The sequence below is a fragment of the Myotis davidii genome, unplaced genomic scaffold, assembly GCF_000327345.1.
Source record: "Myotis davidii unplaced genomic scaffold, ASM32734v1 scaffold909, whole genome shotgun sequence".
Taxonomy (NCBI): Eukaryota; Metazoa; Chordata; class Mammalia; order Chiroptera; family Vespertilionidae; genus Myotis; species Myotis davidii.
Genome location: NW_006299490.1, coordinates 420,200 through 433,090, shown reverse-complemented (window position 1 = coordinate 433,090; position 12,891 = coordinate 420,200). Strand labels below are relative to the sequence as shown.

General features: G+C 32.7%; 1 protein-coding gene across 2 annotated transcripts in view; it reads left to right on the top strand.

The window, feature by feature from the left end:
• Window positions 1–12,891, top strand: part of KIF5B (kinesin family member 5B) — a 79,029-nt gene that overhangs the window by 55,861 nt on the left and 10,277 nt on the right. For both annotated transcript variants that reach the window (XM_006775191.2, XM_015571425.1), the window contains 11 exons: window positions 295–440; window positions 1,084–1,232; window positions 1,663–1,856; window positions 2,675–2,743; window positions 4,735–4,941; window positions 5,378–5,521; window positions 9,656–9,844; window positions 10,459–10,576; window positions 11,107–11,168; window positions 11,263–11,372; window positions 12,194–12,295. In XM_006775191.2, coding sequence (XP_006775254.1) covers window positions 295–440; window positions 1,084–1,232; window positions 1,663–1,856; window positions 2,675–2,743; window positions 4,735–4,941; window positions 5,378–5,521; window positions 9,656–9,844; window positions 10,459–10,576; window positions 11,107–11,168; window positions 11,263–11,372; window positions 12,194–12,295 — 1,490 coding nt within the window. The remainder of the gene's footprint in view (window positions 1–294; window positions 441–1,083; window positions 1,233–1,662; window positions 1,857–2,674; window positions 2,744–4,734; window positions 4,942–5,377; window positions 5,522–9,655; window positions 9,845–10,458; window positions 10,577–11,106; window positions 11,169–11,262; window positions 11,373–12,193; window positions 12,296–12,891) is intronic.

The window sequence follows — 12,891 nt, the reverse complement described above, 5'->3', positions numbered from 1 at the left end:
AAGTTTATAATGGTCTCAATTATCCATGAATGAGTGAGATCATGTGGTATTTTTCCTTCATTGACTGGCTTATTTCACTTAGCATAATGCTCTCCAGTTCCATCCATGCCGTTGCAAATGGTAAGAGTTCCTTCCTTTTTAGAGCAGCATAGTATTATCCTTTTATTAGTATAGATAACTGAAGTCACTGTTGTTGTTTTTTAAAATAGCATGTTTATGTAATATTATTGTAATAAATTTTATTATGTAGAAACCCATTGACATTTTATTTATTTATTTTGTTTCTATATGTAGACGTATGTTCCATATCGAGATAGTAAAATGACAAGAATCCTTCAAGATTCATTAGGTGGGAACTGTAGAACCACTATTGTAATTTGCTGCTCTCCATCATCATACAATGAATCTGAAACAAAATCGACACTCCTTTTTGGCCAAAGGTTTGTTGTTAAGCAATTACAAATCTGAACATAGATAGGCCTTTTATTGTTTAAATCTAGGAAAATGTTAATAGATATTGTTCACATGAGTAAAGGTCCATTTTTTAGACTGCCTGGATTTGAATTAAGTCTTAGCACACATTAAAGTAAAATGTAGTCAAATTTATGTAAGAAGCGGCAACTCACCATAAAAGAAAATAAACATTTGAATCAGGTAATACAGTACAAAGCTGATATATATATATAATCCTATGCTAAACCTGTTGGTATAAGTGACCAGATTCAAATAATCTGTATGATATGATTAGCCTAAGAAGATAATGATGGCTTTATCTTTAAACTTCAACAATTTCCTTTCTTAAGTCAACCTTGCAAATAAATTGGAAAATATAGGACTTCATGTTTTATCCTCATCAGGTTGCTGATTTTTCTTTTTAAGTTATTAACACATGTTAGGGCTGACCCCAATTTAGTTGGGGTGTGAATAAGTACTCTACAAATTATAGCTCCAAGAATAGTTAGGTTAACTGTACAAGGAAAGTTAAGTTACTTAGCTATATATACATATATTACCTAGAGAGATTAGATGTCAATTGAAAATAATTTCAGTAACGTTCTTTTTTTTCCCAATTACTTTTCTTAGGGCCAAAACAATTAAGAATACAGTTTGTGTCAATGTAGAATTAACTGCAGAACAGTGGAAAAAGAAGTATGAAAGAGAAAAAGAAAAAAATAAGACCCTCCGTAACACGATTCAGTGGCTTGAAAACGAACTCAACCGATGGCGTAATGGTAATAACTTAGGAAGCTGTCATTTTTAGTTGTTGGATAAAGATTTAGAGCTGCTTTATAAATTTGAGATTTAGGTATAATAAATAAAATAACAAAGCATATCCATTTTCACTTTTTAGGCATTAGGCATCATCAAATAAAAATGAATAAAGTTTTTACATTAAATTCTGATTTTACCAGAAATAATAAATAGAGGCACAAAGGCCAACTTGGAATCTATAAAAGTCACCAAGATGGCAAGGTGCCTAGATTAGGGTGGAAAAAATAAAGATTTGATGACTGGATTACAGGATGGGGAAATAAAGGTAATTGCATCTTTTCAAATCTCAGGGACTGAGCAGATAAAGCTGGTTAGGAGCTGCTGAAATTGAATAAAATTGAAATTAGTTTTAGACAGGTGAATTTTATTAACTATTTTGTCTTATTTTAGGAGAGACAGTACCTATTGATGAGCAATTTGACAAAGAGAAAGCCAACTTGGAAGCTTTCACAGTGGATAAAGATATTGTTATTACCAATGATAAACCAGCAGCCACAATTGGAGTTACTGGAAACTTTACTGATGCTGAAAGAAGAAAGTGTGAAGAAGAAATTGCTAAATTGTACAAACAACTTGATGACAAGGTAAGTATTGTTCATGTTCTATTATGTTGTAGAATATTATCACTAGGTATTTTTATTTTCTAATTTTATGTATATTGGTCCTCATGACTAGATACATCTCTCTTGATATCTGTTAGCCTTTTGACAATCATTGTATTAAAAACAAATCACAATCTGTTTCTGTGCAGAGATTGTATGAGACATGTTTCCCCACCCCCTCATTTTTAAGCTAAAATAACTTTCTAAAGGAAATTTGGCATTGGATCATGGGAGAGACTTAATAAAATGGCCTCTTAGAATTGGGGATCTGAAGACTTATAAAAGATAATGTAAAAGATTAGATAGTGGAACATAACGGTAAAAATACCTTCCTGCATTGATTATATCAGTAGTGTGAAAAATAACAAATTACGAACAAATAGAGAGGAATGGAGGGAAAAGCAATAAGAGACTAGAAGAAAATAGTTCTAGTTTTGCTTTTTGTTCTTAGGTAGTATTATTTATATGTTTTAAGCAGAGATGGCAGGTTTCATGTGGCTTCATGCCATTATTTTCAGTAATAACTTTGAACTTGCTAATTACTTTTTGCATTTAAAATATTTAATGACTAGCTTTTTTTCTTATTGCATGATAAATGTTTATCAGCTTCTTTTCTTATTGCAAAAGAAGTGTTACAATTATTGATAATTGAAAGAGATTATATCTGTTTTTACATTTTCTTAAGAGATCGGAATAAAACATGGTTTTGAAATAATTTGGAAGGGTGATAGTTATCTTAATTTTGTGTTAAGAAACAGTTACAACCAGCTTGTGAGCAACTTGTTATATTGAAATTCTAGGATGAGGAAATTAATCAACAGAGCCAGTTGGTAGAGAAATTGAAGACACAAATGTTGGATCAGGAAGAGGTAAGTTGAATACTTTTCATGTTGTTCTCTGAAAAAATTTATAATTTGTCATTGAAATTGAAGACACAAATGTTGGATCAGTAAGAGGTAGTTTGTATGTATGCCTTTCATATTATTTCCAGAAAAAGACAAATCTACAGAGCTCAAAATATACTGAATACATTAAAAAAAAATTTAATATGGGAATGCTTCATTGTGAATATCCTGTAAGATTGATAGATCATGTGGTTGAAGCATAGAATGACTTTCTGTTAAAGTTTAATGTTGAATTCTAACTAGAGGGGAGAGGATAACTTTTTGAAAAAATATACTCTAACATACATCTCTTGAATTTCTTTTTAACTGTCTTCTACTTTACTTGCTTAAGGTACAGTGCTGTTTTGTCTTCCTATTCTCCCCCAAACATTCTTATTGATCCTTGGAAAAGACTTTTACAGTGAGCTGTAACAACTTTAGACTCCCTTTCTCTTAATGAAAAGTACAGTGTTTACAGTGAAAATGAAGAAAAGAATATAAAAAAGTGTTTTAGTCTCATGCATTCACTTCAACACAGAGATATAGGTTAGGTCTAAAGGATAGGTCTAAATATTGATTTTTGAATCCCATTGACTTTGTCTTTAATAATTGCATAAGTTGGGGTATAACTTTATAGGGAAATGAGAATGTCAATGAATAAAGTCATTTTTTACATCTTCACATTTCTACCCTCATCTAACCTCTTGTTCATTTCAGAGTTTCTCCTCCATAGTTTGTCACCTAGGTTGGACCCTCATTTTATCTCACCTGCAAAGCAGGGAAATCATTTAAAAATGGTCCTTCATTTAAGGTTTGTTTTGGGGAAGGGTGGCAAAGACTGTACAGGTTCAATAAGAAAGAAATACCCACCATCAATCAGATGATCTTTATACTTATTTCAACTATAGCATTCTTTCTCAAATGATCTAATTTGCCTTTTTTTAACATTTTTTTATTGTTTTCACTATTACAGTTGTCCTCTTCTCCCCCCAACCCCCCCTTTCCTACCTCCACACAAACCCTTGCCTCCCTGCCCTCTTCCCTATGGCCATCTGCCTAATTCTTTATTATATTGTTCTGTCTGGTGCATTGTACTATTTTTTAGCATCCCTGGATCCTGCTTCTAAGTGCCAGTAGCATTCTGCTCCATATATATATGGAGAATATATATATGGGAAGGGAGGGAGACCCTGGCTGGTAGCCAGAAGGCCCCAATCTGCCCTGATTGCCGGCCAGGCCTAGGGACCCTACCTGTGCATGAATTTCATGCACTGGACCTTTAGTTATTAATAATTCCCACACATTTCCATATGCCCCTACTTAAAAACCATTGACTAACTGGATGATTACAATGTCCTCCTAATTGCTAGTCTCTTGGCTTCTTTCCAGTTCAGATTTTATATACCAATACCAAGTTTTGCTGAGGCATAGCTCAGAAGCTACCCCAAAATCTACATTTTAAAGCAAATTTTCTAAACATCTATTAATTCCGTTCATTTCTATGCACACAAGTCATGAGGCCAGAATGCCTGTGTCTTTCTAGTACATTAATTTGCACTTGACGAAAATCTATCTATCCTTGGCACTTTCTCCATTACCTCTGTTTTCCCTAGAAAAAATATCCTCACCCCTTTTATTTACTACCAAGCTCTTTGTTTGTCGTCTCCTGTCCCTCCTTTATGGCTCCTACATATCATCTTGTATTCCATTTATTATGTAAATCTTCTCGTCTATATTCCTCAATGACAGAGTTTTTATTTTAGTAGAGTTTTTAATGACAATGTTTTTATTTGATTTTCTTCCACAGTGTCTAGCACCATGCCTACACATAGTAACATTTAGTAAGTCTGTTGAATGAATTAATGTTGTTACCACACTTAATAGCATCCACATTTCCTCCCCTTTGTGCTTAACAAATAGGTGTGTGTTTTTTTATAAATGATGTAGTACTTTGGTAACTTGACTCTTTCACGTAGCTTCTGGCATCTACCAGAAGGGATCAAGATAATATGCAAGCTGAACTGAATCGCCTTCAAGCAGAAAACGATGCCTCTAAAGAAGAAGTAAAGGAAGTTTTACAAGCCTTAGAGGAACTTGCTGTCAATTATGATCAGAAGTCTCAGGAAGTTGAAGACAAAACTAAGGAATATGAATTGCTTAGTGATGAACTGAATCAGAAATCAGTAAGATGTAGTTTTTTTCTTTCTTAAGACTTGATAAGTAGGTATATAGAAGGCAAAGAAAATATACCAACCATCTAGAAAATTGTCAGTTCCATTCTAACATTAATTTGCTCAGACTTATGGCAGTAAATGAAAATGGAATCTAATTAATTTGGAAGTTGGCCATTTCAAGGCAAAAAATATTACTCAATCTCTAGTTAAGTAATGCAGACTACTGTTCTTAATGGAGCACAGTATGGCAACTTTACATTGTTTATTAAGTCTAAAATATGTCTTAAGTTTAAACTGGGAGCTATTCCAGAACTAGATAGTTCAAGAAAATGAAAGCAAAAAAAATAATATTTTTGAGAGTGTTAGACGTGTCAATACCTGTTGATATTTGAATTGATCTTTCATTTAATAGATTAACTAACTTTTATTTTTGCCTATCTACTAGGCAACTTTAGCAAGTATAGATGCTGAGCTTCAGAAACTCAAGGAAATGACTAACCACCAGAAAAAACGAGCAGCTGAGATGATGGCATCTTTACTAAAAGACCTTGCAGAAATAGGAATTGCTGTAGGAAATAATGACGTAAAGGTAAATAATAATAACCAGACTGTAAGTGTAATTATCTGGATGCAGCTCATTCTTTTGTTTATTTCTTATTCTTATTTCTTTATGAAGTCCTTTTTCTAAAGATATATTTTTTTATTGATTTCAGAGAGGAAGGGATGAGAGAGAATCATTGATCAGATGCCTCTTGCATGCCCCTACTGGGGATCGAGTCCACAACCTAGGCGTATGCCCTGACCAGGAATTGAACCTGTGACCTCTTGGTTCCTGGGTTGATGCTCAACTGCTGAGCTACACCCGGCTGGGCCAAGTTCTTTTCTTACTCATTATCTCATCCTCATAATAGTCATGTGTAGTAGAGGGATGGTATTGTATTCATTTTAAATAGATGAGAAAAAAGAAAAAGGATGGGGTATTCAAGTAGGTGAATATTCAGTAAGCATTTATTTGAACTACATGTTCTATATAAAGATTTTGCACTTAGAAATTATGCTAATAGATTACAATACATGACAGTATATAATTGGAACAATAGCGAAGATTAGCTCAGGAAATAAACTCATAAATGAATTGGCCTGTAGTTGCTTTATCATTTAAAAAGGAAAAGATGAGCACCGCTAATTAATTTTTTTCTTTAACTTTTATTATGAAAAATTTCAAACATATAACTGAGGAAAATACTGTGAACCTCAGAGTTATCGGTTGTCAAAATTTGGCCACACTTATTTTATCTATGCCTTTTTCTTTTCTATTACATTTATTTTTGGATAATAATATTGGTATGTTATCACTAGGCATGTACTAAAAAGAAAATAAAAGTGAGTGACCTCGTAGATTTTGAAACTTAGACCAAAAGGTAAGCTAAGACTCTTAACTGCAAAAACATATAGAGCATGAAATATTTGTATGTTGCAGTAAGTATCTGTTTGGACTTCACCTTTTTCATTAAAGCCTACTTATAGTTACAAACAGAACAAATTTTAGTGAGAGCATACTAAAGGCCAAATTTAGCAAGAATTGGAAATGAACTAAAGGTTTTCAGTATGGAGCTTACATTCCTTCTATTGGTTGTTATTCAGAGCTGCTGTCTATTGATGGAGGCAAAGATTCTTACAACCTCTCTCATATGTCATTTTTTAATGTCAGCTCAACCTCACTGAAAAAAAAGAAAAGTGTTATAGTTAAATACTGGTGACTTCACTTGATCTCTTCATCAGCAGTTTGAATATTCTGTCCTATCCTTTTCATGGTAAAGTAATGGGAGATGTTGGAGCTATGTGGGAATCTTTGGGGATGGAAAAGTAGATTTATTTTATATCATTGAACACTAGAAAGCTGTTGTTCAAAATTTGCTTTGTAGATTTTCAACTTCTTTTTAGAAAAATCTTTTTGTTTCATGTTAAAATAATCGTAATTTAAGTGAAAAAGTGGTAAAGACAGAAAATAAAAGTGGTAAAGACAGAAAATAAAGAGTCGCAAAGTGATAGAATACAGGTTTACTGACTCCTAGACTCCTTTTTTGCCCCCCACTATAATAGCATTTGAAAGCAGGTCATCCTTGCAGATAGTTCTTTAAGAAGAAATCTATGGATCCTCAGTATTTTTGTCATTTGCACGTAATTCTTTTCCTGTTAACCCTGCTGAGTTCCACTTAACTTGTTCTGTGATTTTTACATTATGGTTCACTCTTTGAGTGTACAGTTCTAAGGATTTTGACAAATGCATAATATAGATTCACCATTACAGTATCATAGCATAGTTTTACCTCGTAACATCACCTATCATCTCCTTTGCTTTTTCTATTCATACCCCTCCCCTGAACCCCTAATAACCACTGATCTAAAAAAATTCTCAATAGTTTTGCCTTTTCCAAAATTTCATATAGTTGGAAGCATATAGTATGTAGCCTTTTTAAAAACTGGCTCTTTTCACTTAGTATTCATTTAAGGGTTCTTCCATATCTTTTTGTGGCTTGGTAGCTTATTTTTATCACTGAATGATAGCCTATGATATGGATATACCAGTTTGTTGAACCATTCACCTATTGCAGAACATCTCGGTTACTTTCAGTTTTTGGCAGTTATAAATAAAACTGCTGTAAACATTCATGTACAACTTTGTCTATGAACATAAGTTTTCAATTCAATTGGATAAAAATACCTACGAGTATGATTGTTAGGTTGTTTGGGAAGACTATGTTAGCTGTGTAAGAAACTCCCAAAGTGACCATAACAGTTTCCATTCCCATCAGCAATGAGTAAGAGTTCCTGTTACTTCACATCTTCACCAGTATTTGATGTCATTACTTTTTGGTTTTGAGCCATTCTGATAGATGTCTAGGGGTATCTCATTGTTGCTTTAATTTGCATTTGAATTACATATATTTCTACCAGTCTGTGGCTTATCTTTATATTCTTCTCATAACAGTATCTTTTACAAAGCAGAAATTTTAACAAAGTACAACATACCAATTTTTTCTTTCATGGGTTATGTTTCTAACGTTTCTAAAAACTCATCTCCAAATTCAAGGTCATCTAGATTTTCTCCTGTGTTACCTTCTAGAAGTTTTTTTTTAGTTTTGCATTTACATTAATGTCTATGATCTATTTGGAGTTAAATTTCCTGAAAGATATGTCTGTCAGAACTCATTGTTTTACATGGGGATGACCATTTGCTCCAGCAAATTTATTGCAAAGACTATTCTTTCTCCATTGAATTGCCTTTGCCCCTTTGTCAGAGATCAACTGACTGTCTTTGCATGCATCTATTCCTGGGCTATATTCTGTTCCAGAGATCTATTTATTTATTCTTTTGCCAATATCACATCATTTTGATTACTGTAGCTTTATGGTAATTCTTGTTGTTAGGTAGCATTAGTCTTCCAACATTGCTCTTCTTTTTTTTTTTTTAAATATATTTTACTGATTTTTTACAGAGAGGAAGGGGGAGGGATAGAGAGTCAGAAACATCGATGAGAGAGAAACATTGATCAGCTGCCTCCCGCACACTCCCCACTGGGGATGTGCCCACAACCAAGGTACATGCCCTTGACCAGAATCGAACCTGTGACCCTTCAGTCCGCAGGCCGATGCTCTATCCACTGGGCCAAACTGGCTAGGGCAAACATTGCTCTTCTTTAATATATTGTTGGCTGTTTAGGGTCTTTGCCTTTCCATATAAACTTTAGAGTCTATTTGTTGATATCCATAAAATAACTTGCTGGGATTTTTTATTGAGATTATATTAAATACACAGATCAACTTGGGAAGAACTGATATTTTACCAGTATTGTCTTCCTATCCATGAATGTGGAATATCTCCATCTATTTAGTTATTTGATTTCTTTCATCAGTGTTTTATAATTTCCTCATAGAGATCGTACATATATTACATTTATACCTAAGTGTTTCTTTTTTCTTTTTGGCACTAATGTAAATGGCATTGTGTTTTTCATTTCAAATTTTTATTGTTTGTTGCTGTTGGAAAGGAAAGGAAAGGGAAAGGGAAAGGGAAGGAAAGTGATTGACTTTTGTATGTTAACCTTGTATCCTGCGATGTTACCATAATGGCTTATTAGTGCCTGGAGTTTCTTTAATAATTATGTCATCTGTGAACAAACACAGTTTTATTTGTTCCTTCTCAAGCTCCACTTAATTTTGACACTAAGTATTATACTGGAATTTTATAATGAAAGTATAGAATGTACAGTGACCACAGTTCCTCTTTGGTGAACTTCAAAGTCGTCATTTCTATGCCACCTAAACACTCATATCTATTAAGTTTTAAACTGGGAGTTACATGTGATTAACAATAAATTTACTGAAAAGAGCATGGAAGAGGAAATCCAAATATTGAAAGAGGTAGAATTGATCAGGGTTTTTTTGGTATGTTTGTTAGGTGTGTGTTTCTTTTTTCCGTGTAGACATATATTAGCATTAAGTTTAGAAAGGAAGGAAGGCAAAAATTAAGCTCTATTTTATTTGCCCTTTTTAAAAACAAATATATTTCATAAAAGAAAAACTCCAGAATTCCTATGAATATTGAGTAATATTAAAATATAGTTAATTTTGTTCTAAGATTTTAGAGTCTAATTTGGTAATCGCACTGGATATTTTTCCTTTATTTATTTATTTTTTTTACTTCACTGTTTCCTCATAGCAGCCTGAGGGAACTGGCATGATAGATGAAGAGTTCACCGTTGCAAGGCTCTACATTAGCAAAATGAAGTCAGAAGTAAAAACAATGGTAAAACGTTGCAAACAGTTAGAAAGCACACAAACTGAGAGTAACCAAAAAATGGAAGAAAATGAAAAGGAGTTAGCAGCATGCCAGCTTCGTATCTCTCAAGTATGTATTAACAAAAAAAGTTTCTATTTTTAATAGTCACATATAAGTTTTATTTACTGTAAAAATTTTAAGAAAAACAAACTTCCATAGGTTATTTTGAGTAACAAAATAGGTTAATTTTATCAGTTTTTCCTAGTCTAGCTGCATTAATAATAACATGAATGATTTGACTGGGTTGTATTTGCTAACAAGTATATGTTAAGTATATAGATTTACTAGAAAGATGTGATTGTTGAAGAATCGAGAGGAATTCTGGGGTAGACAAAACTGCAGGGCCAATTTTCTGGCTTTTCCAGTTTATTGAATGAGGCCAGTCACCAAGAATAGGAATTGTATATGCAGGGAAGAAGGTAATACCATATGGAGAAAACAATATCTCTTTTTTTCAGCCTTTAGTGCCTTTGCTTACAAGTGTTTTAAGCTATACAGATGACTATGTTATTGATTAAATTCTTTTTCACTGTAAAATTGTGCCCTGAACATTTTAGGTTTGTGTCTTTGAGTGTATTATATATTAATACATCGATAAAACTTGCTTATTTTCAAATATTCTTAATAATAAAAAGCGTACGTGAGAATTTTTCCACTTTATATCATTACATTTTTCCCAAAAGCATGAAGCCAAAATTAAATCATTGACTGAATACCTTCAAAATGTGGAACAAAAGAAAAGACTGCTGGAGGAATCTGTTGATTCCCTCAGTGAAGAACTAGTCCAGCTTCGAGCACAAGGTATTAACTTCTAATTATTTGAGTTGTGTCTATATTAATTTATCCTTTAGTATAATTGTAAATTTGTATTTGCACTGATAATGAATAGTAGGAATCGGGATAACTTGAAATAGAGAACAAATAATGTGTTTTAATATGGCTTTGAAACATTTTTGAAGTTGTGTTTGAATATGAAGTAGCCAATCTGGGAATTTCCCACAAAGTTACGAGGTCACACATACGTATGAAATTTATACACACACATATCTTAACATAGGAACTTAAAAAGCTGTCTCATTTCCCTACCGTGCCTTAACCCATTTGTTCTGAGATTAGGTAAAGAAAATAAAGGTAACCATAGTATCAATCAACACAAAGGATCTAAGTCAGTATGTTGCTGAGCTTAGCAAGATTTACTGTGTGGCATTTGGATAGGTTAAAGTTAAGAACTGCTAAGGAACATGTCTCTCATAAAAGCCATTTTCTCCTTGGTTTAAATGAAGAACTTTAAGGCTTATTTCCTCTCTTGTTTTCTCTCCCTGTCCAAACAGAGAAAATGCATGAAATGGAAAAAGAGCACTTAAATAAGGTTCAGACTGCAAATGAAGTTAAGGTAAGTTTAATGTAATTGGATTCTAATGGCTTTAATTCATCATTTTTATTTTCATTAGTCTGATTTAATATCCGTTTCCCCGCAATAATTTTAGCAAGCTGTTGAACAGCAGATCCAAAGCCACAGAGAAACTCATCAGAAACAAATTAGTAGCTTGAGAGATGAAGTTGAGGCAAAAGAAAAACTTATTACTGATCTTCAAGAGTAAGTATATTTTTCTTTCCTCTAAATATTAAAAACTAACTCAGAAAGATTGACTATTTAGGTAAAAGGAAATAATTGGTTACTGGTAGATAATATGTTCTATTAGATACCTGCATTTTTCATTGAAATTATAATATTTGACTTGAAAATACATTTGTTCATTTCTAACTTCTGAGTTCCTGGGAAAAATATTTTGGGGGTCTTTTGATGTAACTATTCAGTAAAAATAAAAAAAACACACAAAACTTTAACCGTTATTGCAACTAGAAACCACAGTCTTTTTCAAATCATTTCATTCCTCTTAAAAAATATTCTTAACTGAAAAAACTATATTGGAAATTGTGGGCTTTAAATTTTAAAAAAAATAGAAGTTGTCTTCTTCATTTATCAAAAAGTCATTTTCCCCACTTTTGTAGCCATATGCATATAATATAGAATTTATGGAAATTGGAGGTTTGTACTTATGTCATGATTTGAGTAGGAGGAACCAAAGGAGCATAAGAAAAAATGAAGACAAAGTTTGGGACGTGTATCTTACTGTTGATAATACTTAATGGATTTAGGGACAAGGATTTGGGGAAATGAAAGATATAGATGGCTAAAATCATGGTTTTAAACCAAAATATGAAAAGCATTAGTATTGCTGAATGTAGCCAGGTCCTCTTAACTCTACCTACGGGGAAGTAAGGGGGGACCACAGGAGGCATTGGTTGTTTGACTAGTGAGATTATAGAATTTAAGAGTTTGAAAGTCTTAATGACAACATTCAGAAAATGGTGATGTTGATTGATGATGTAGGGGTTTTCTTTTCCTTTTGTCAGCCAAAACCAGAAAATGATGTTAGAACAGGAACGCCTAAGAGTAGAACATGAGAAGTTGAAAGCTACAGATCAGGAAAAGAGCAAAAAACTACATGAACTTACGTGAGTTAATGTTTTAGTTCAAGTTTTAAATTTAAAACTAAGGGACTGTGGATATTACTATCAGATATATTCAGTGGGTATATTTTTTCATTTTATGTTTTTCTTCATTGGTTTAATGTATACCTAAAAACTTGCAGTGTATCCTTATACTTAAGTAAATGCAAGGTCTTGTATCTCAGTGATGATCAAGATTTATGATTCCTATTTATCAACCTGCTTACTGTTTCTGTACCACCATTTTACTTCAAGATCTGTCATAAAAACTGAATTTTTGTCAGAACTGATCTTGCATAAAAGGACATTATTATTTTAGCCTTGCCTCTTGAACAGAGGTTTTTTACTAATTACTTTTTCTAATTTACTAAGAGTATATTTAGTCAGTGTTCAGCTTTCTACAATCTGAGCAGATAGAAAACTCAGGATTATAATTTTTCACATTCCTTGAATTTTTGAGAGATAATTTATAAATGAATTACTATTGTTAGAAAAGTAACAAGATAACACTATCAACACCATCTCAGAGTTGATTTTATAAATATTCTGCTGAAACTTAGCCATAATTTATTGAGAATAATTTTTTTTTAAGATTTTTTCTT